The 23,817-nt window shown below is 32.8% G+C and overlaps 2 protein-coding genes and 1 pseudogene across 3 annotated transcripts; 1 reads left to right on the top strand and 2 right to left on the bottom strand.

The window, feature by feature from the left end:
* Positions 1 to 690: 690 nt before the first annotated feature.
* On the bottom strand, positions 691 to 7,509 carry LOC111291671 (pyruvate kinase isozyme A, chloroplastic-like; annotated as a pseudogene). The gene is made up of 6 exons (XR_016328577.1): positions 6,722 to 7,509; positions 6,553 to 6,643; positions 6,267 to 6,460; positions 3,612 to 3,769; positions 2,880 to 3,367; positions 691 to 1,461 (listed from the first exon to the last, which is right to left on the bottom strand). The product of XR_016328577.1 is annotated as a pyruvate kinase isozyme A, chloroplastic-like (transcript).
* Positions 7,510 to 8,361: 852 nt separating this feature from the next.
* LOC111291656 (uncharacterized) lies at positions 8,362 to 10,745 on the top strand. The gene is made up of 3 exons (XM_022883503.2): positions 8,362 to 8,569; positions 8,659 to 8,860; positions 10,106 to 10,745. The coding sequence occupies exons 2-3, from the start codon at positions 8,669 to 8,671 to the stop codon at positions 10,463 to 10,465; spliced, it is 552 nt and encodes a 183-aa protein (XP_022739238.2). The 5' UTR covers positions 8,362 to 8,569; positions 8,659 to 8,668; the 3' UTR covers positions 10,466 to 10,745.
* On the bottom strand, positions 10,689 to 14,119 carry LOC111291661 (guanine nucleotide-binding protein subunit gamma 2-like). Its single transcript, XM_022883522.2, has 4 exons — positions 13,368 to 14,119; positions 11,178 to 11,230; positions 11,040 to 11,084; positions 10,689 to 10,932 (listed from the first exon to the last, which is right to left on the bottom strand). Exons 1-4 carry the CDS (start codon positions 13,503 to 13,505, stop codon positions 10,848 to 10,850), a joined length of 321 nt encoding a protein of 106 aa, XP_022739257.1. The 5' UTR covers positions 13,506 to 14,119; the 3' UTR covers positions 10,689 to 10,847.
* Between the last annotated feature and the right edge of the window lie 9,698 nt (positions 14,120 to 23,817).

Raw genomic sequence — 23,817 nt, forward strand, 5'->3', positions numbered from 1 at the left:
TTTAGTTATAAGATGTGTCAACTCTTAACTAAATAATAATCAAATGTAGTGAAGTAATTCAAATATAAATTATTTTTTCTAACCAAATTTAATTTAAAAAAGTAACTCTCAATCATCTTATTTTTACTCCACATTCTTTTCTAAATCAATTGATCAATATGAATCTCGAGAGTGGATGGTTGAACGTCATCCCCTTGTCCTGAAAGGGCTTGCTATCATGATATAAGCGTAGCGTTGTAGTAGAAAAATTGTAAGTGAAATGCTACCTAAGCATATATACCTAGGATACAGATGTTTGCAAGTTCTTAAAATGGAGGTTTTCCACGACTGCTCCTCATCATCAGGAAAAAAAAATGTTGAATGTGAGATTTTTTTACAACTGCGCTTCATCATCAGGTAAAAAAAAAATGTTGAATGGGGCCTAGAATGATTTGGGTCAGATTTAATCAAACTTAAAGCAAAGGGCCCACTCATTTGTCATGGTTGCTCACTTGTCAGCCTAGTTTTGAAGCCATGAAGGAGGTTTGGCTTTATTGTCACCTTTTCTTTTCTTTTTCCTTTTTTTTTTTTAAAATTTTCAACTGGAGTTGGGTTGATGCAATTAATTCAGAACCGTGAAGCTTTCGAGCTCTGGTCTGGGTAAGGCTTTAAAAATTTAATATCAGCTGTAGGTGTTGCTGTTCAATTTCAAGTGATATTAAATGCCTGCGAGAGTTGATGAGATTCAAAACAACACCGAGTTTGACTTGAAACAGAAATTCTAGTTGAATAATAAAAAGCAAACATACATAAGCTACGTTGCCTTTAAAATCCTAAAATATACTGAAAAAAAAAAAAAAAACCCAAGAAAATTACAGCTCTGCCTTTCAGGTTCAGGAATGCACTTCAGAAAACTATCAAGTGAAATAAATGGATTATGAATTATGCTGGCAAGACCCATCCCCTAACACCATAAGACATCTGAAGTGGAAAACTGGGATGTGCCGACAACGTAGATTTGGTCGTTGTCCTTGTTGCTGAGAGCCATGGGCAGTAGTTGAGTAAAAACAGGACCAAGCTCATGATTGCTCCTAATTTTCCTCTGGCAGTAACTTGCTTTCTAAAAGTAATCAAGTTTGTAACTGATAGTGAAGGATACAGGAACTTTCATACTCAGTCTTTACGGAAATTTCATGACTTGGATGGACTGCAACATGTCTGAGACAGCAATTACAAGGTCACCTGATTTGATCATTCCCCTGGCCTTGAGTAATGAGAAGGTTTTGTTAGGGTCGCTTTCCATATCATCGGAGAAGCTCAGACGGAAGGGTATCAAACCACACTGTAGGTTCAGACGCCTCCGGACAGAAGTTGTGGTTGTCAAAGCAAAGATGGGGCAATCTGGTCGACAACGTGACAGGAGAGATGCCATGTGGCCTGTCTTTGTGTAGACCAAAAGGGCATCCAGCTCTAAATTGTTAGCTGCAGATCACAACCAAACTCACATCAAGACCATAACTAAAGAAAAGCTTACTCAAAATGAAATGTTGAATATCAATCAGCTCCAGTTTCTTGAATTCTATAGCTGAGCTGAACAAGGGTAGCCACACCCATGGCTGATAGTTGACGTTGCATCATCTACTCATCTACGCCAACAATTTTTGCAACATCTTTTGAGAAAAATTAACATAGAGAACAAGACTGGATGAAAACCAATAACATGAGGGGAGAAAAGAGAAGGCGGAGGAAAACATTGAATAAGAGAATGCTACTTAGAGGTTTATTTTCTCCAAGAAATCCTACTTCAATTCCAAGAAGTTTTCTAGAAGCATTAGTCCTACTTCAAGTTTAGAAGGCTACCAAGGGTTTCAAAAAGAGTTAAGCACTTGAAAACTTGAAAACTTCAAGCTGTTAAAAGATTAAACCGTAACTATAAAGGGAAATTATAAATTAACCAAAATAATTTAAAAAATGAAGCTATCTAACAAAAATCCAGGTTGATTGCATTCCCAAAATCATTACTGGAATAAGAATTATTATTATATTAAATAACTCAATAAAAGCAATAACCTCATATTGAAACTAGGGGTGATAAAGGTTCGGATAGGATCGGATTGGATTCAGTTCAATTTTTTGGATAATACATAGTATTATGAATTTTTAAATTTGATCCAAATCCAAATTGACTTTTCCTTAAAATCGATCCAATCCAAACTGAAGTCTATCAGTTCGGTTTGGTTTATCGATTTTTAAATTTTAATTTTTGTTTTTTTATATATTATTTTAATATATTTAAATAAATTTAGATATAAAATAATAAATTTTTTTTTTTATAAAAATTTAAAATAGACATAAAAGCTAAAAAAAAATATAATTTGATTCGGTTCGTATTTTTTTTTTGTTTTTCACTTTTTGATCCGAACTTAATATAGAAATTTAATATCTGAACTAAATCCGAACCGAATGAGAAAAAACCGATCTAAATAGAACTTAACACTTCAATTTTGAATCAATTTTCAATTTTCTCGGTTTTTTTTTTCTCACCTCTAATTGAAATAATGAATTCAGGAAAGTTGTCCAAATCATCCAAACGCCTAAAACATAATCACACGAAGAAAGAAAAAGAAGAGATAAATGACATGAGCTTACAAAGATTCTTTCCATGAAATACACCCTACCAGGATAAAGGAAATTTTGCCTAAAATACTCAAGAGGGCAATAACGTGCATACAAAATGTGCAATAAAGTTTTAAAAGTCTCAAGATGTAGAAGATTCTTTTGACTTTGGATAATAACCAATTCAATGAAGAGAGAAAAACATAGATACAGTTACATACTGCATGCAGATAAAATTTATACATGAATGCTTGTGCAAACACATAATTAGTCAAATATATTACAGAACCCAAGATTCTTATCCATCTTGGCTGCAGAATTACAAATCTCTTCTGAGACACTATCAGCAAATGAAGTTCCTACATCTGGCAGTTGCATAGCCTCATGGCGTTTTTCCTCCCTCCACCAATTTTCTATTCTCACACTAACACTTCTTAGAACAGCCAACGCCTTTCTGGGTACTGCCCCATAGCTGAATCACCGGAGAGCATTAAAGCATCAGTTCACTGCCTCAGAAACATCAGCAACTTCAGCTCAGGTGGGCTTAGGGTATTCAATCATTGATTCAAGTAGCTGGGAGGCAACAATTGCTGGCTTATTTAGTTGCCTGCATAGCTGTACGATCTTTTGCTGGGCTGATGGAACCTGTTCCAATGGTATCTGAGCACCCAAGTCTCCTCTTGCAACCATAGCTCCATCTGATGCTTGAATAATTTCTTCCAAGTTCTTTAATGAGTCAATACTCTCTATCTTTACAATGACAGCTATGTCACTGCACAATATTGAGATGTCATTCTCAGCAAGAAGAAAAAAAAGATTGATACATGTGTTACTCATTTCGGAACACTAGTACTTATGTTACTAAAAGAGTATTCAATATCAGTCTAAGTTTCTAATTTGCTACTGCTGAAAGTGCACATGCATGTATGTTAAAAGTAGAAGCTCAAAACCCTTATATCAGAATTTACCACAACCATTCCATACACTGAGATTACAAGGCAATGTATAACACTTACCTACGATGTGACCTAGCAGCAATGTAGCTTTTAAGATAATTAATTACTTCAGCAGATTTGACAAAGGATATTACAAGAAAATCAACACCTTCTGCAATCCCAAAGTCGATGAATTAAATTAAAGCTCGATCATGTAACCAGGCATAACATTTTTGTTTCTAGATAAGTGCTTCACCAGAAAAGCCACCATGCGGGCAACAGAGAAGGACAAGAAGGTAATTACATGAATGTTACATATAATGAGGACACACGCTTTAAATACTCAAACATCAAAGTTTCAAAAATGATGAGAACCTACAGAATAAACAGCAAAATCAGATCCCAAAACACCAGAGATGGGGTTGAATGAGTTGGATTTGCTCTTCTACTGTATTTGAAACAGACTTACATCTATTAATTATGAATTTTGTTTATTAACTTTTTGCATATCCTTGGACTTGTTTTTACAACATTACATAAAGTGATTCCTCATCATTGTATGGGAAAAGAAAATGCCATATAAGTTGACTATATTTAAAGAAGCTCAAGACAATGTTTAACAAGTTGAATAATTTAACACCAATAAGTTGTTGGGAATAATGACTCAAATCCCATAAGAGATTTGTTTGGGATTTGTTAGAGATTTGTTTGGGATTTGTCAGATATTACTTAATGGACAAGAAGACTTGCAAAAGAAGAATTCCAAGAGAAAGAGGATTCTTAATAGGTAAGTTTGACTTGCAAGAGAAGAATTCTAAAAGGAAAGAGATTCTTAATAGGCAAGTTTGACTTACAAGAGAAGAATTCTAAGAGGAGTGGGATTCTTAATGGGCAAGTTTGTATGGTTATAAATATGTGAAGTCTCTACAGGGTTAGGTATGAGAAAAAGATGTAAGAGAGTTGTAGGGTTTTGTGGGATAGACACCCCATAGGAGTATTGGGGCTCTACGTCTTATGGGCGTGTATGTTTGTTTGTGAGTGGACTAGAGGAGACTGAGAGGGTCCACATAAGTATGATATATGGGAGCATATGGGTATGTGTTTGGTTATGTTGAAAGGGTGCACAAGGGTTTGTGTTTGTTTGAGTAGAGAATACTTCATAGGACTAGAGGAGATTGAGAGTGTCTTATGAGTATTGATTGTTGAGTGAGGTTGATGATTTGATGTAAGTTTGTAATTCTCTACAACTAGTGGATCTTTTTTCTCATCCGTGGATGTAAGTCAGTTGGACCGAACCACGTTAAATTGTTGTCTCTTGTGTGTTTGATTTATTGTTTAATTTCGCTTCCGCTGTGTGTGATTGGATTGGAGGCTTTTAGCCCAACAAATGGTATTAGAGCTGTGGTGTTCCCCAACAAATGGTATCAGAGCTGTGGTGTTCTCCAACAAATGGTATCATAGCTGTGATGTTTCCCAACAAGTGGTATCAGAGCTGAAGGTTCAAAACGTGAGAAGAGTTGAAGATTTAAGATGTGGAAAGAGCTTGGTTTAAGACATGGGAAGAAGTAAGCTTAGAGGAGCTCGATTTAAGAGAAGAGTTCGAGTTCAAGTTTTGAGGATTGGTTTGTATGAAGCGTGAAGACACAAGAGAAGAGAAGATGATTGTGAGACTTTCATTGCAGGTGGAGCCAAGCATATCTAGCATGAAGACAGATGATTGATGGAATTTGAGTCAAGGTGGAGATTGTTGGGAATAATGACTCAAATCCCATAAGAGATTTGTTTGGGATTTGTTAGAGATTTGTTTGGGATTTGTCAGATATTACTTAATGGACAAGAAGACTTGCAAAAGAAGAATTCCAAGAGAAAGAGGATTCTTAATAGGTAAGTTTGACTTGCAAGAGAAGAATTCTAAAAGGAAAGAGATTCTTAATAGGCAAGTTTGACTTACAAGAGAAGAATTCTAAGAGGAGTGGGATTCTTAATGGGCAAGTTTGTATGGTTATAAATATGTGAAGTCTCTACAGGGTTAGGTATGAGAAAAAGATGTAAGAGAGTTGTAGGGTTTTGTGGGATAGACACCCCATAGGAGTATTGGGGCTCTACGTCTTATGGGCGTGTATGTTTGTTTGTGAGTGGACTAGAGGAGACTGAGAGGGTCCACATAAGTATGATATATGGGAGCATATGGGTATGTGTTTGGTTATGTTGAAAGGGTGCACAAGGGTTTGTGTTTGTTTGAGTAGAGAATACTTCATAGGACTAGAGGAGATTGAGAGTGTCTTATGAGTATTGATTGTTGAGTGAGGTTGATGATTTGATGTAAGTTTGTAATTCTCTACAACTAGTGGATCTTTTTTCTCATCCGTAGATGTAAGTCAGTTGGACCGAACCACGTTAAATTGTTGTCTCTTGTGTGTTTGATTTATTGTTTAATTTCGCTTCCGCTGTGTGTGATTGGATTGGAGGCTTTTAGCCCAACAAATGGTATTAGAGCTGTGGTGTTCCCCAACATAAGTAGGATATAGAGTGATTCAGACAAACACACAGTCAATTCAAAGAGACTCTAAGTCCGATAATGTAAGTAGTTCCTAATGTCCAATTCCATTGTCATATATGTGACCAAACACGAATTATCGATAACCTCAGATGAAACTATCTTTCAAATTAGTTAAATCATTGAATACCAACAACTAATAAAATTCAAAGAGCAAAAAAGAGAAAAAAGGTAACAACCTTGGAAGAAATGGTAGGAAGCATAGCATTACGCTCGCGAACAAGACTCCCATCCCTCCAGAAAGTCAAATTAGCTCCCGGAAGCAATAATCCCGGATCAGTACACCTACACTTAACATCAGGACCAAACTTCTCAGTCACCTCAAATCTCACCATTTCACCATCAACCAAAAGTTTATCCCCAACTTTCACATCTATATACCAACATCAAACAATCTTATTTGAATCACCAATAAATCAATCTGCTTACAATAACTTCTTTCATCTAAAAATTAAGATTACAAACCTTCCGCAAAACCGTCATAATTCACATTAATTGTACGCTCTGGCAGCGGTGAATCGAAAGCTCTAACACTAAATGTCCAGATTTCACCATCCTAAAATAAGAAATAAGTGATTCAAAATTAATAAGTTAAAAAAATTATTATTATTTTTTAATTCTCTTTCTTTTGTACCTCAGCTTTGGCGGAGGCAGCACCACCAAGATCTCCCATGTGAATCTCGCTACCTTCAGTATCCATCACAATAGCGACGGCGAAGCCTTTCTCTTCGTTAAGTCTCCTTACCCGCTCGATCACCGTTTGATGCCACTCACGCGTGCCGTGGCACATGTTGATTCGAGCCACGTTCATGCCTCCGACAGCCAACGCTTCCAGCTGCTCGAACCCACACGTGGCCGGACCAATCGTGCAGATTAGCTTCGTCCGCCTCGAGCTACTAAATCCATTCTCCTTCAGCTCCGCTTCTGTCACGGCGTCCACCTCTATTGCCCCAGCCCCCGAATCCGACGGCGGAAGAGAGGGAACCGTCCCCACGTTTTCCAAAACCCCCGCAACTCCGCTCTGGCCGTTGCCGGAAGCCAGGACTTGCGATAACGATTTCTTGGTCGAGATAGAGTGTTTTTTGCGAGGGAGGTTGACTACCGGGAACCGGGGATAGGACGATGCCGGAAGCTTTGGGAGAGTGCGGTAGGGAGCACGGGAGGGAGTGAAGAATTGGAGGGACTGCGACATTGTTACCGGTAAAAAAAGAGCTGGCGGTGGCGGGAAACGTACAGAGCAAGTGATTCCGAAGGCGGATAAACTGAAGAGAAGAACCGTGTTTTAAGCTTGGGACATGTCGCATAGTGAGCAGCCAACTGACAAAAATAAACGTTTTTTTCTGCGGTTTGCCAAACAGAGCTTCCAGGACTTCTAAAACATAGGAGTAATCTTTTGCTTACGTGGCACTTTTTGGTTGGCTAAAAAATATGGGATTAGAGGGGACTGAGGCTTTCGAATATTTAGGGCAGGTGGCTTTTTAAAGGTTTACGATGAGATTGAGTTACTGGAGTGGAGCTTTTTAAAGGTGGCAATTTTTTTCCTTTTTAAAATTACATGACAGTCCTAATATTAATCCTCACTTTTTATATGTGTTTAATTTCCTATTTTTGGTGTTTCCAAATTGCTCCATTTAGGCCTTCTTTTATATATTTTATTTATAATTAAAAATTTTGCTAATTTTTTATGCTTTTATATTCAAATTATTCTTTATAATAATATTTTATATTAAATGCACTAATTAATAATTCATTTGATGAATAAAATGCAATGAATTTTTTTTTATTATATCAAAAGGATAAAATCTTAGTATAAATAAAAAAAATTAATTTAAAATCAGATCTTTGATGTCTTTTTAAATATCTTTAATCATTAAATTAAAAGTTTAAAGATAATGAAATGAAAATTATAACTTACTTAAAATGATAATCTTGAATGTTTTTAGAATATTTGTTAATAAAAATTTTAAATGTTTTTAAAAAATCTTAATTCTTAAATAACAAAATATTATAATGTAACTTTTTTTTGGTATTTGATAATTAATAAATTTAGAAAATAAATTTAAATTACATTAATATGAAAATTTTAGATATCTAAAATTGAAAATGAGAATATTGATTTAGGACATGGAATATTGGTAATTAAAAGTAATTAAAAATAAACTTAAAAAAAAAGTAACTAAAAATAATTCAAAAATAAAATAAAATAAAATAAAAAAGAATGGCGAAGTGGCCACGTAATCAGCACTAGACATGCAGGTCATCAGCAACCGTGTCAAGGACGGCAATGCCCCCTCAATCCCTCTCTTGTCCTTTTCTTTTTAATCTTTATTTTCCCTTATCGTCCCCGCAAACAAATTCCCTCTTTCTTCAAACAGATCGGAATTTCTCTTGATTCCCCCGAAAAACCCAATACTCTTCCTTCACGATCCACGTTAGTCCTCCATCGCCACCGTCCATCATACCTTTCAAAGTTTCAATCCAGGTAAAAATATGGAATTTTATTTTATTTTTGTTAGATCCCCTTTTTTGATCGATTTAAGACATAAAAGGTTTGATTGTTATTTTTAAAAGGAGCAAAAGAATGGGGGCTTTCATATCGAAATTTTGGTTTATGTTCTTTCCCGCAAAGGAATACAAGATTGTGGTGGTGGGGTTGGAAAATGCAGGCAAAACGACGACGCTTTACAAGCTTCACCTTGGTGATGTTGTTACTACCCATCCTACTGTTGGTAGCAACGTTGAAGAACTTGTTTATAAAAACATCCGCTTCGAGGTAATCTTTTTTCTTTTTTGAGATGCTCCTCCTAATTTCTCGATGATTTTCCTAATTTCTCGATGATTTAATTTTTGGGTTTTCATTTTTTAATCTTTTTATTTATTTAATTTTGTGGAAAGTGTTTTTTGTTTTTCGAAGAATTTGGTAGATTATGGTTAAAAATTCAAGGGACCTTTTGGTTTCTTCCAAATGTGTATTGGTGCATTACTTCAATGGTTTGAATCTTTCTTTTAGCTTTTGGTTGTTGAAAAAAGTTGAGGGGTTGAATCCAATAGGTTTAAAGCTTTAAAATTTATTGTGTATTTTACATGTGATTATATAGCCATTGGAATGTGATGTTTGCTGACTGTGATCCGTGGTAAATATCTTTTTGATTGTGATTTTTTATGAGTTTTATGAAATGAATCCTCATATTTGAAATGAAGCTAGTTAGTACATAGCTTTTGATACTTAGGAATTGGCTTTTGGAAGTTGTTTGATGCATAATCTTAAGCTAAGGGTAGCTATGATTTCTGGATAGGATGCCTCGTTTGAAGTAATCTTCATAATGGTTCACCCGAAACTTAGAAAGCAGATTGTTGTTGCTTTGCATCAGAAGAGCTATATTTATGTTTATTTGGGTATAGAGGTTATTGTAAGAAATAGATGAGTATTTAGATACGCGATATGCCTTTGGTTGTATGATGTTAAGATTATATTGAAATGGCACATGAATGAGTTTCCATGTATAATATGTATCTTGAAGTAGAGAAACAGAGGCACATTAAATATGATCAAATAAGCATACTGCCTTTGTTCACTATGTTGATTGGGTGGATTTATTCTTACTCCGTTGTTGGTTTTCCTTTATATTTAATTTTATTTTCCAAATTGAGTTACTCTTTCTTTCTAATTTAGTTCTCAAATTACTATAATATGAAGTGACTTGATGGCAGAGTGCAATTTAGCTAGCAAGTATTGACTCCATGTCTCATTGATCTTTTTCTTGCTACGGTCTTCAGCTTGTCATTTATGAAGATTGTATTTTCAGGCAGTCCTTTATTATGAGATTCACCTTAAAGAAAAAAAAATTGAGACTACAAACTTGATTGGACATAGCTCTATATATTCTTTTCCATGGAATTGTGTGCTCTAAGCTAAAAAGCGGAAGAGAGTACAGAGTGCAGTGAGGAGGTTGAATGTGATTCTTTTATTTAGATTTTATGAATCTGCTTGGAACCTAAGTATTTGTATATGCCTCAGGTCTGGGATCTTGGTGGGCAAGAAAGATTGCGAACATCATGGGCAACATACTATCGTGGAACTCATGCTGTCATTGTCGTGATAGACAGCACTGATAGGGCCAGGATCACCATTATGAAGGATGAACTCTTCAGGTTGCTTGGACATGAGGACCTACAACATTCTGTTATACTTGTCTTTGCAAATAAACAAGACCTAAAAGATGCAATGAACCCGGCTGAGATCACTGATGCCCTTTCACTTCACAGCATAAAAACTCATGATTGGCACATCCAAGCCTGCTGTGCACTTACCGGAGACGGGTTGTATGATGGTCTAGGGTGGATCGCCCAGCATGTCACAGGGAAAGCACCAGGTTGAAAAGGGGGTGATCAATCAAAGAGAGTTCATTCTTCATACATTATGGATTCAGATGACTGAAAACAGATTCCACCTTTTGTGTACCATCAACTGTATTAGCATTTCTCATTAAATTTTGTAGATTGTTTTCGTATTTCAATTTGCCTGAAGATTGGCATTTTCTGCACGATGAAGCTTTTCATTTTAACATTAGACAATGAAGAACATGTTGCTATAAATAGGATTCAAACAAATCGCTGTAAAGTTGTCATTTTCTGCACAATGAAATCTTTCATAAACATATGAGATGACTATTACTCTTAACATTTGTAACAACTTTGAAAGTATAAGCCTCTCCAAATTAAAGATAATAATAATCAAACTTTTCAAATCAGCAATAATGTCACAGTATCCAACATTTGCAACCTTGAGCTTCCTGGGGGCCTTCAAACCATTGATCCCATAAGGGATTTAGAGGGCCATTTGTTCTGTCAATAAACAATGACCAATTTCAGGTACTGTAAGAAAAGTCTTAAAAAGAATTACTGCAAAATTGAAATGAAAACAGGGATGTTGAAGAGATGTATGTATGTACATGGGGAGTAGTGGATCAGGTCTACTTTCCACAATACTCAGCATCCTGTCACGCATAATAAAAACAAATTTGAATCAGCTTTGCCCTTAATTTTCTTGCCAAGATAGCAAATGCATACCAAGTATTCTTCATGCTTACTCTTTGCATGCAGCTGATGCCTTATCCATCTTTTCTATCAGCTCCAGCTCTCCCTGTGTAAATCGAACGTTATGGAACATCAATAAAAATAGTAATTAGTCTAATATTTGTAGTAGGATCAGATCAAATGATAAGAAACTCATTGGCAAAAATAACATTTTATTTTCTAATCCTAAGCATCTATGGCAAACTACGAAGCATCAACTGAAGGATCTTCTCCAAATGATGGCTGCATTCGATATTTTCCACCTTTCAACATACAAGACTGTATTGTATACAGTTACTCTCAGCATAAAACAGGAAAAAACAACTTAGTAATTCAAGCTAATCTGCATCTTCAATATTTCTCAAATATGTTGCTAAGCTGGTACAAACCAAAAATTTTCAAGAATGCTTCATTTATTTCAGCCAAAATCATTTGGTTCTGGTTACAACTGACAGAATAAACAAATTCCTACAGAAGTAAGAGAAAGCAACCCTAAACTGATTAACAAATTAAGTTGCCGGTTCCAATCTACGAAAGAAAGAAAAACACAACCTAATAATATCTAATTTAACCAAAGAAGTTTAGAAAAATGCTTCAATAGTAGCTGCACATGGACAACAGCTGGAAGGACAAAGATATAAAGTAAAATCAAAGGAAAATAAATCATACAAAGAAGTGGGAGCAATAGCAAGAAGAGGGAATTAAAGGAAAATGACAACTATTAAAGTGCCCTAAAAACATGAAAAAACAATTTGTACAATTGAATTTTGTTCCGCTCATGCTTGGAGTACACACACACACACACAAAAACTAAAAGTAGGGGTAAAAGAAGGGAATGGAGAATGACTATATATTTTACAAGCAGCTCTCTTGGAAAATATTTTACCCTGCAATGTTTCCATGGGTTTGGACCAATCAAAATACTTTTCCAGAAATTTTCAGGAGCTTCTTCATAATGGCAAAATCTTTTGAAAAACAAACTTAAACTTGAGATTGTAAGAAGTCAAACACTCTTATCTTTATTCCTTCCCTAATTTTCAGCAAAAAAATATAAAGCCACTTAAAAGGAGGTACACCTGAACCCAGAATGATAAATTCCCTTCCTCTTGCAAATGGATAGAAACTAAGCAGTAACTTTTCATGGATAAATCGCAAGGCTCATACATAACAGTGCTAGCTTCTCCTTGCTGAATGCATATTTTATCCCAATAGACTATAACTGTAGAATACCATTGTTTGTTCCCAAAAGTTAAAAACAAACTAAAGCCAAAAATGAATCTGAATGGAACAAAGCAAATTTGAAGGGTGATGAGGTGTGAATAAATCATTGAAAGTGAGCACAAATTAACCAAAAAAGGGCTCAAAAATCAAATTTTAGGCACCGGAGACCTATCAACTTAACAGGACTGCAAGTTCTTAAAGTCATTGTACCTCAAAAAGGTATACCAGCACATTAAAGTCCAAAAATAGGGTCAGCAGACAGATGCCTTAAACCTTAGGGCTTTAAGATGGGCTACTGACAATTACGACTTCGCAGCTGAGAACAGTCAAGATAGCAGTTGCAGCAAAGGAAGAAGGAATTGAAGTCAATTTGAAACCAGTACAGTAAGGCCCTTTTGAATTAAACCAAAGAAGTTGAATTGATGGAAATGAAGAAAAGCGCTACTGCAGTTAAGAGAGTTTCTTTGGATAGCTGTAGGCTTAACTTTATTGTTAAACCAAGAGGCCACCTATGCACTGAAGGTGATCTAAAGCAATACTATCTACGTCCAACTTTTCCGGATTTAAAACCCCAAATCAATCAATAATTAATTCCAGGGTGTCCTTGCCTGTCTAGCAAAAATAAAGTGAAAATAATTCAAGTTCTGGCATAAGATAATTTCTTTGACAGTAGAAGGATTTAATTCAAGGTCTGGCATTGGCTCCATGTCCAACTTGAAAATTCCACAAAAAAGAGACAAAATTCAGGTGACTTGAACAAAGACAAGAAAGAAATAGGCAATTGAAGTCAATCTGTCTACAATAAATAACACACTGCACCACTCACAACATAACTTCAAGATTTATCATTTCAAATTCAAAGAGACAATCAGATAATCAATCCAATCCAAAACAATACAAAATCAAACACTCCAAACAAGAAAACCAACATTTCAATGGCTAAAACAACAATCCAACAAAAAAAAAAAGATCTTTTTACTAACCTCTAAGAATCTAGCTTCTTGCTCTAGCCTTTTGACTTCAGCTTGTATCCTATGCTTACCTCTAGTATCAGCTGCTTGAAAAGATTGAACCCGCTGGGGAATCTGACTCACCACGGATTGTGACCGACCCGATTGCATCTCCTTTCTAATACAATTCAGTACAATGCGAAACAACTAACAAACAGAAAAAGAAAAACCCAAAACGCCAAAGCTTTAGTTTTGGACAAATTACGACCTTTGAAGAAACAAAAAAGAAGAGCCAAAAATAGAAGCTTTTTCAGCTTGTTGTATCAGAAAAAACATGAGAGCAGAGATGCAAATAAAGATGTCCCAGAAATCTTCATGGACCCCATAAAAGCTTGAACTTAGTCAACCAAGTACGTCTCTCATTGAAAACAAAAACAGAGTAACCACTTCCTTCTTTTTTTTGGCAATGAAAAATGGATCTGTGGGAATTTTTAGGCTGAAACTGGAAAAACAGAGTCGGGTTTTTCTTGATTTATTGGTTTAGTTTTAACACCTCTCTGTTTTCGAATGAAGGAAGAAAAATTAAAGAAGAAAAATAAAGCTGGTACTCTTTTTTTCTCTCATTTTCCACCTTTTTTGTCTCTTTCTGTTTTTTTTTTTTCTTTTTATTCCTAAAAATTTCGTTTTACTCTTCGCTTCTGGGATTATTTTCTACTTTCAAATCTTAAAATTGCTTGTTTGGGGCTTGGGGTTTCACCTATTCAATGGAATTTGATTCCTGTTCTTTTATGGATCCTGGTCTAAAGTCGATTTAATTTTGAGCTTTTAGATTTAAGTTATATTAAATGTTAGTTTAGTATAATTTTATATTAAATTTATTTAATTAAATTTTGTTTTATGATTAATTAATTAATTAATTAAATTATTTAATAATATAATATTTAATTATAATTATTAATTTTTTTAACATTTATAATTTTAAAAAAATTAAAATAAATGATTACGATGATGAAGAAACCAAAAATTTTGTTGACTGAGTAGCAATAAATTTCGTTTTAAAAGTGAAAGACCAAAATAATATTTTGTCCAAAATTCAAGGATCATGCTGGTATTTTATTTACTCTAATTTCCTTTAAAATATATTATTAAATTTTTTTTTTTGCCAAGATTAAGATTTCATTTGGTAAAGGCTTTTATTTTTTTACTATTTAATTTTAAATTTAATTTATTTTCTTAAAAAAATAAAAAAAATAAAAACTTTTATTATATGGACCTTACAAGTTTTCAAAAAGAATCCCATGAAGAGATTAAAAAAGAAAACTTTTTAATCGGAAAAATAGAAAAAAAAAAAAGAATATTGTGTTACGTGAAGTGGGCCCCTGTCTTTTTAATTGTATTTAACACTTTAGTACGTTGCGCGTGACTGAAGCGGCGGCGGTAGGGCCACGATGCTGGACACATGGAAGTTCGTGGAACGTTTAACACGTCGCCGTCTTCGTTGTCGCGTAGCACACAGGGTTCTTAACTAAAAATTTAGGCGAGCGTGTTCATTTTGTCTTTTACGTCCCACCTTAACTTTTGCAAAGTTGGCTTCTTGCCTGTCTCCGTTGACCACGTGGGCGCGTTCAATACTTGTGTCATCCACCGTGGCTTTAACAAAAAGTGCTGGAGGGCTAGCTTTCCTTTTCCTCCCTCTGTTTAACCCAAATAAATGGAAATTTTTAATTGTAAGTTGTCAATTCAATTCGTATACGATATTTTGATTTGATATAATTTTATAAAGTATATATTTTTTAAAATTAATCTAGTTTTATCTAATTTTATAAGATCATTTTTTTTAAATTGAATTTTGAGTCTAATTAAATTTTAAATAAAATATTAGAGTAAAATTTTAAATAAATTTTATTTTGATCTAATTTAGTATATATAAAATATATTTTATTATTTATTTAATTTTATATTTTAAAATTATTATTTTCTTAATTTTAGATTTTATATAATATTAAATCATGTCAAATTTGGATATAAAAAATAATATAAAAAAATAAATTAAATCGAGTTCAAATATTAAAGATATAAGGTCGAGTCAAACTAGAGGTGAATAAAAATTTGATTCGTTGTCATCTCTAATTTTAAACGGTAGATTGTATTTTATTATTATATTTAAAATTAATAATTTTAAATATGATATAATTATATAATATAAAAATAATATAATTTAAAATCTTAATAAAAATTATATATAAATTTAAAAAATAAAAAATATTTTGTGTTTGATATATTAATACATTATGATATAAATTTTTTTTAATTTTGCATATATTGTGAATGAAAAAGACTCAATTCAAATATACAAATAATAAAGTCTAACCATATTCATAGGGAAGAGAATTGAACAATTGTAATTTTTTTTTTTTTAAACTGTCATGACTTGGATCTAAGTTAATAATCCTAAAGTCTGTCTCAAGTCTTCCTCAAAGACAGACTTATTGGTAAAAATTAGATAAATGTTTGAATCAACCTTTAAATAGTTCACCTAAAATTATAGTAGTTGTTTAATCTTTCCTAACAAACCCATATTATATTATTTAAATAGTCAAGAAATCTCATTAAATACAACAAACAATATTACAAGACATCAACACTGATCAACACAACAGGAAAGCACATGCAAACTCAAATTATTATATCTTACAACTGATTAATTTGTTGTCAAAGGAACAGATTTCAATCAATAATGTCCAACAAATCCAAAGAGAGTAATGACTTGTTATTATTATTATTATTATAAAATAAAAAATATGAAATATATTATGTTTTTGCTTATTTTAAATAATTTATTTAAATCACTGTGGTATAAAAAAAATCATGTTCAATAGTAATATTTATAGACCTTTTCATAAGTTAGGAGATCCGTATAATTCGATTTGGGTCAGGCATGTGGTAAAATTTTTCAAATTTAATTTATTTTGTGAAAATAGTTAAATTATTTTTAAACATAAAAATATTAATATAATAATATTTTAAATATAAATTTAATTTAAATGAGCAAGTCGGTAGAATGTTAAGCAACAAGTTTGATTAAAGGTTTAAATGATACATTAGTACTCGCAAATTACTTGAGTTCGATTCGAATAAAATTTAAATTTGACTCGATTATTATCGAGTCGAGTAACTTGATTTATTGATTGAGTTGAGTTTAAGAGTTCTTATAATCGACTTGAGTTGTTTGTAAGTTTAATCAAGTTTTTATATTTTAATATATTTTAATTATTTTAATTGATAAAATATCTCGAACTCGAGTTCGAATTTGAGTATAAATAATCGAATTTTTATCAAACATAAGAATCAAAATTATTTTTATATGTTAATTGAACTTAATCAAGCGAACTTGAGTTGCTTGATGTTTATTTTGAGTTGAACTCAAGTTAAAAAAAATTCGATCAAGTTCAAATCGAATTTCACTTTTTGAATTTGAAATGGAGGTTAAGCTCAAACTTAGTGCTATATCAACTCGAATTAAATCGATTATACCTTATGTTTGACTCAATCTATGGACATCATGTGTTAAAAGAATTAGTTAGGTATTTCTAATCATGGTTTTAATAACTAGATTGACCAAACTAGTGGATTTAACCTAACAAATAGAAAGTGTTATTTATTTTTAAATGTATCATTTTCTTATTAAAAATGTATTAAATGTAAAAAATGCTTATCAAATCAATGTATTTGATTTAGTAAAACTTTAACAGTTGAATCCTTTCCTACCACTTAGAAAAAGTATTCTTAAAGTTAAAAAAATATTATTAAAGAATAAATAATAATTTAAATAATAAAAACCTACTCAAATCAGGTTCTACTTGATCAAATTTGATTGGTCGAATGACGTTCAATTTTTTAATCGACCTTTACATTGAACAAGACATAGGTTCTTGATTCAATTAATCTGATCGACCGATTTGGTTGGGTTCTTAAAAAAATGATTCGCCAAATAAAAAGGAAAAAGGAAAAAAAGTTGGGTGCTTAAAGAACTTTAAAGGGCTAGTGGTCCATGCCCCATTGTAACTTGACCCTCCCTTGTCGTCCAAATTGTTGGAGTGGAGTTAAACTTCGTCTATGCCTCGTAAGACTGGAGCCATTGACTACATCAGTTTTGGGTCGCAAGAAGAGAAACCTTTGTTTTGTTAAAGGTTTTGTAAATCCATCTGCTAATTGGTTTTTGGTGGAACCATATACGACTCTAAATGCACCTGAGTTGACACGTTGTCGAACAAAACAGTAATCCAAGGCTAGATGCTTCATTTGGGAATGAAAAATAGGGTTAGAACTTAAATAAATAACACCGATAATGTCACAAAGAAGTTGAGGTTGTTGATTTGGTGGGAAGTGAAGTTCTGTCAGCAAATTTTTTAGCCAAAGAATTTCTACAATACGATTGGCTATAGCTCTATGCTCAACTTTAATTGAAGAACGAGCCACTGTTTCTATTTAGCGGATTTCCAAGAGATGGGGTTGCCACCAAGAAACAAAATATAAGTTGTTGTTGAGGTCCTATCATCCAAGTTTCCTGTCCAATCAGCATCACTGAATGCAGTAAGGAGAAGAGAAGTATTCTTTTTCAGAAAAAGACCATGATGAAAAGTGCTTTTTAAATATCGAAGAATCCTTTTCAGACTAATCCAATGTTGTTGGGTAGGAGAATGCATATATTGAGACACCATGTTAACTACATAAGCTACGTCAGGTCTAGTCAGAGAAAGGTACTGTAAAGAACCAACCAGTTGTCTATCTGCAGTAGCATTAGATGGATTGGTTACGTCATGAAATTTCAGTTGAGTATTAAAAGCCATCAGTGTGACAGTGTCCTTGGCATTAGACATAGCAAATTTATTTAGAAGATCTAGGATATATTTATGCCGAGACAAACATAAGCCTGATGAAGTAGAAATAACCTCAACTTCTAAGAGAAAATTTTGAGCACCAAGATCTTTGAGAGAGAATCTTTGAGAAAGGTAAGCTAAAAACTTATCCATAGCTTGCTGATTGTTCCCTGTAACTGAAAGGTCATCAACATAGACCAAGAAATAAATCAAATTTGAATTGTAAGCATAAACAAATAGAGATGCATCTGAAGTAGAGTTTAGAAAGTCACAAGACAAGAGAAAACTACCTAATTCTTGATACCATGCCCTTGGAGCCTGTTTAAGATCGTATATTGCCTTATTCAGCTTGCATACATGAGTAGAATGATTTTTATCAATAAAACCAGCATGTTGAGCCGCATATTCTTCATCTGTTAAGGTGCCTTGTAAAAAAGCACTATTATCATATAATTGTTTAAAGGGCCAGCTAAGAGATAGAGCAGTGCAGAGAATAGTTTGTATAGTTGTAGGCTTAATCACTGGACCGAATGTTTCAGTAAAGTCTAAACCTGATTGTTCGTGAAACCCTTTGGCTGCCAATCTAGCTTTGAATCTATCAATAGTGCCATCAGCCTTTCGCTAATTCTGTATGCCCATTTGTTGCCTACAATGTTTTGACAAGAACTAGATGGAACTAAAGTCCAAATACCATTTTTAAATAGAGCATTAAACTCAGCTGTCATAACTTTTCTCCATTCAGGTATTTTGATGGCTTGACTCACACAGATAGGGTCAGTAGCAGGTGGTAAAGAATGCTTGGACACTGTATGAGCCTTTTTATGTTTAAAAATGTTATGCTGAGATGTAGTTACAATGAGATGTCTTCTGACTGGTTGGGTAGGCAAGGCTGTGAATATAGAGTATTGTAAAAGGTGAAAGCTACATTTTGGTGTTTGTAGTAGTTGTATGAGGAGCATGAGTATCATTACCTGATGAATTTTCTATCACTGAAGTTACATTACTGGTTGAACTAAGCACATAAAAAATAACATTAGAACCTGAATCTATGGGACAGGGGATCACAGTAATGGGAGGATCAGTAGCAATCCAAGATAGAGTAGTAGCTTAGTAAACTTCTGGCAAATTAAAATTCAATTTTTCAAATGGAAAAGAATGCTCAATGAATTTAACATGTCTAGAGATAAACACTTTGTTGGTGGATGGTTCCAAGCACTTATAAGCACTTTGATTTGTTAAGTATTCAAGAAACACACAGGATTGGGATTTAGGTTGAAGTTTGTGGTCTTTGTATGGTTTAAACCAAGGGTAACATAAGCAAGCGAAAACCTTTAATTTGGAATAATTTGGTGTGGTGTGAAACAGGATTTCATAAGGTGATCGTTGTTTTAAATTAGGAGTAAGCATTCGGTTTATGAGATACACAACAGCTTGAAAGGCATGAGACCAAGGTTTTTGAGGCATGGAGGCTTGATAAAGAAGAGTTAGACCAGTTTCAACAATGTGCCTATGCTTTCTTTCGGAGACACCATTATGTTTAGGTGTGTGAGTTGGGGTTTTTAGGCGTTTAATTCCAAAGGTGGCAAGCAAATTGGACAATGCTTCATTTTCACCTCCATTATTAGAGTAGACGGACATAATTTGAGTGTTGAATTGTTTCTCAACAAGTGCTTTAAATGTTGGAAAAATATGAGACTTGGCAGATTTATTTCGAATTGGAAATAACCAGGTAAATTTGGAAAAATGATCAACAAAAATGATATAGTAAATATAACCATCAACAAATTGAAGCCTTATAGGAACCCTGAACATCAGTGTATAATAGCTCTAAAGGTTTTGAACTAGTAATCTATGGTGGCTAAATAGGAACTTTGGTTTACTTGGTGGATGATTGAAACATGTAATTTTGGTGCAATTACGAGCATGAGCTGAGTCTAAAGACTTGCTTTTAAAACTAAGAGCATGAGTTGCATGTAAAAGTTGAGCTTGTTATCTTATATTATTATTTAATTAATGTCCTAGGATTGGATTATTCTCAACTTCAATCTCCAAGCAGTGACACTTATTTGACTTATTCAAAGCAAGTGCTGTACAAACTATCATTAATGAGCATGAGTTGCATGAGTTTCATTAATGCTTTCATTAATGTTTTGGTTTCCTTGGCATGTTTGGATTCTTATGTTTGTTTGTGAATGAAGATTGCAAATAAGTAGGTACATAGATGTTTAAATGTAATCAGTATACCATGATATATCTTCGAATGTCATCATTTGCATTTGCAATTTTAAATATTTTACTGAAGTTTCGTTAAGACAAGTGTACTGTGGCCATTATTCTCTTTTTGCAAAATTAATTTAATGGGATGTGTAGTTTTCATTTCCTATTCAATATGGGATTAAATACACCTTGTCTATTCTCTTAGAGCGTTTGGAGTGACACTAACATCAAGCTGTGTGTGAACTTGCCCTAAGGATTGCTTGCAGGATTTATGTATTTACTATCCTTTTTTTAACAGGCATGGGATTGGCTATCTATTTTGCATAGCTTCAATTTTTAGCCGAAGAAATCAATGGTAAGGAAGAACTTGATAAAATGATAACAAGTGCTATGTAGCTACATAGACTATTTGATAAGCAAAAAAGCTGATGGCACTATAGCTAGACTAGTTTTTTCCTCTTCATTTTCATAATTGGACTTCATTGCATTACAATAAAAGTTGGAATGGCTTAATTGAATCAAATAAAAGTAAGATAGTTGAAATGCACATCTGAGAATAGTTTAAAAGTGAAAGGAGTTTCTTTTTCTGGTCATTGCTATTGCCTTTGGAGAATATTGAGCTTATCAATAATTATTGTTGATTCATAAGTTTTGAAATGTTGGATTTCTTTAATTTAGTTGCTTGGTTAACATTGTTTATGTTTTTCTATCTTAGTGCTTAACCCTATTTAATTGTCTAATCTCATAACTTGATAGCCATGACAGACTAGAACCTTAGTATCATGTTTTTCTAGCTACAAAACTTGATAATCCTATTTAATTATCTATCTTAATATTATGTTTTCTAGTTATAGAACTTGATAGCCATGAGAGACCAAAACCTTGGTGGCTACCATAAGTGACTAGAACATTTAATAGCCATGAGAAACCAGAAGGAATTATTAAGTTTTTAGAATTTGTGAATTTCTTTGGATTGGATGCAATTCAAGAAGGAATTATCAAGTTTTGAAAGGTTGTGAAATTCAATTAAAACTTGAATGCGTAATTTTTTTTTCTTGTAATACAAAAATTGTTGTTCTTTTTATTATAAAAAAAAAAAAAAACTTTTGTTCATTCATTTACAATTTAGCTTTAGTGTTCGTATTAGTTCCAACAACACATGCTATGTGCTAGATAATATTTGTCTCAGCTTTTGAATACTTGAGTTTTTTTTTTTTTTTTTAATTGTCTATCTTTTTCTCCCACTATTTAGAGATGTTACATTTAATTTAAGACAAAAATCTTAAAAAGCAAAATTTGTTATTTGTAATTATTAGTTTTAGTGATGGAACTTAAGTCAATGTGGTAAATAAAGTTTGATATTTTTACTATTTATCTTTTTTTTTAATGAAAAATTATGATAAAAACAATGGTGTGGGAGAACATGTTTTTGTTTGTTTTCATTTTATCTCATTTTTCTAATATTAATTAGTAATAATACTAACTATGTTTTTTTTTTTTTTATCAGTTTTCAATTTTAGATTTTGGTTAGCCCTGATTTGTAATAGCAAAACTTTATGCTTGCAAAAATATTACCTAGTAAGCCTTATGACTTGTATGTCAATATTCTAAATATTATTTAAGCATGCTTTATAGATAGACGTAATAGTGTATAATCTATTACTAAAATAATGTGTAATTAGAATTATGATTTTTTCAATTTATTTTAAGCCTTTTAAATTTTTTATATATTGTGCACATTAGATTTTTTTTTATAGAAATTATCATTGAAGTTCTGAAAATCTTGATTTTAAATTTATAAGTTAAAGAACAATTAGTATTTATTTAAGGTTTAAATATGCATGTAATTTTACATATGTTAGTTATATATAATACTAAAATCAATAGGCTAATTAAGTATGTTAGAGTTTATTTTCATATAATTAATGAAATCACTTTCTTCTTATAATATAGCAAGTACTAAATAGATAATAGTTGGATGTAAAAGTCAAGATTAACTTAAAAGTATCGAGATGGAGTAGATTTTTAATTTTGCATTTGAGAATTCAAGAAAAGATAATATGATATTATATCCATATTTGAAGTGTGCTAATATCGATTAGCAAATTTGTGAAGTTATTTTCAAAAATTTAGTTTGTATTAGATTTCTCTCGATATATGTTAATTGGTATTTTTATGGAGAGTCTATACCATCAAGGTCATTGACTAGAGTTTCTTCAATTTTAAAGGCTCCTCAAATCCTATTAAACAAGATGACATTAAAAGTATATTGCGAGATGCTTTCAACATTCATAACCAATATTTTCATAACCCATCTCCCTAAAATGATGGATTATGAATCAAATATTGAAATAAATGATTTTGGTCAACATGAGAATAGGTGACCAACAACCTAGTGAAAAAGTATTAAAGTTTTATAGGTTACTTGAGGATATGAATGAAAAACTTTTGAAATATCTAAGCATTCATGGTTATCTTTCTATATACGTTTTTTTCATTTGAAATGCTCATGTAGATTGATAGAAAACTCTTTAACTTTATTATTGGAGTTTATGAAAAAAATGTCTCATTTTACAAAAATTCTTAAATCTTGTAAGAATTCAAAGAAGATAATCAATGAGTTAGATCTTAAATATGAAAAAATTCATAATTATCTCAACAATTGCATGTTGTATTGGCGTGATAGCAAAAATCAACAATTTTATCATGTGTGTGATAATTCTCATTTAGTGGACACAAATCCCAAAAAAAATGTTGAATGAGGATGATGATGAAGTCCATATTAAAAAGAAGCCTATAAAAATTTTATGGTATTTTTCATTAATACCGAGACTTCAATAATTCTTTATGTCTTCTAAAATTACTGATCACCTAACCCTACCACTGTCAGATGTTACCAAAAAAAATAAAAGAGGCATGGGGGTCGTGTTTACACCCCCATGCCTAGCCTTGTGCCATTCCCTTAGGCACGGGGCACTGTCGGAGCTCTATAAATAGAACTTCGACGGCTCAAAAAAAGGAGGAGAAACAAAGAAAAAACAAAAAAAGGACGCTACAAAAAAAAAACAAAAAAAAAACACAGTCTTCCCCGTAAGGAGGAACCCATCGTTAAGCTTCCTGCACAAAGAAAAAAAAGTCAGTTTAAAAAAAAGAGAGTTAGAATACAAAAAAATATATAGTTTCACCGAAATTTTAAAAGCAGATCTAAGGAAGTGGAGACTCTTTTTGGTGAAAATGAGGTCGAATATGTGTTCAGGAGGTCGAAAGGAGTTTGTGGATGTTTTTTAAAATTTTTTTACACCGACGATGGTGGTAGGACCACGACGGCCGTCACGACGGACGATCACCGGCCCCAGGTAGGCCTAAAAAAAAAAAAGAAACAAAAG

The sequence above is a fragment of the Durio zibethinus genome, chromosome 16 (assembly GCF_047325235.1).
Source record: "Durio zibethinus cultivar Kanyao isolate XHJ-2024 chromosome 16, ASM4732523v1, whole genome shotgun sequence".
Classification (NCBI taxonomy): domain Eukaryota; kingdom Viridiplantae; phylum Streptophyta; class Magnoliopsida; order Malvales; family Malvaceae; genus Durio; species Durio zibethinus.

Excerpts from the sequence above, each read along its gene's own strand:
- LOC111291656 (XM_022883503.2), top strand. The coding sequence starts at position 8,669 with ATGGGGGCTTTCATATCGAAATTTTGGTTTATGTTCTTTCCCGCAAAG. Across the intron at positions 8,861-10,105 it reads ATAAAAACATCCGCTTCGAG|GTCTGGGATCTTGGTGGGCA; the intron begins GTAATCTTTTTT and ends TATATGCCTCAG.
- LOC111291661 (XM_022883522.2), bottom strand. The coding sequence starts at position 13,505 with ATGCAATCGGGTCGGTCACAATCCGTGGTGAGTCAGATTCCCCAGCGG. Across the intron at positions 11,085-11,177 it reads GCATCAGCTGCATGCAAAGA|GATGCTGAGTATTGTGGAAA; the intron begins GTAAGCATGAAG and ends TATGCGTGACAG. Across the intron at positions 10,933-11,039 it reads CCTGATCCACTACTCCCCAT|AACAAATGGCCCTCTAAATC; the intron begins GTACATACATAC and ends GTTTATTGACAG.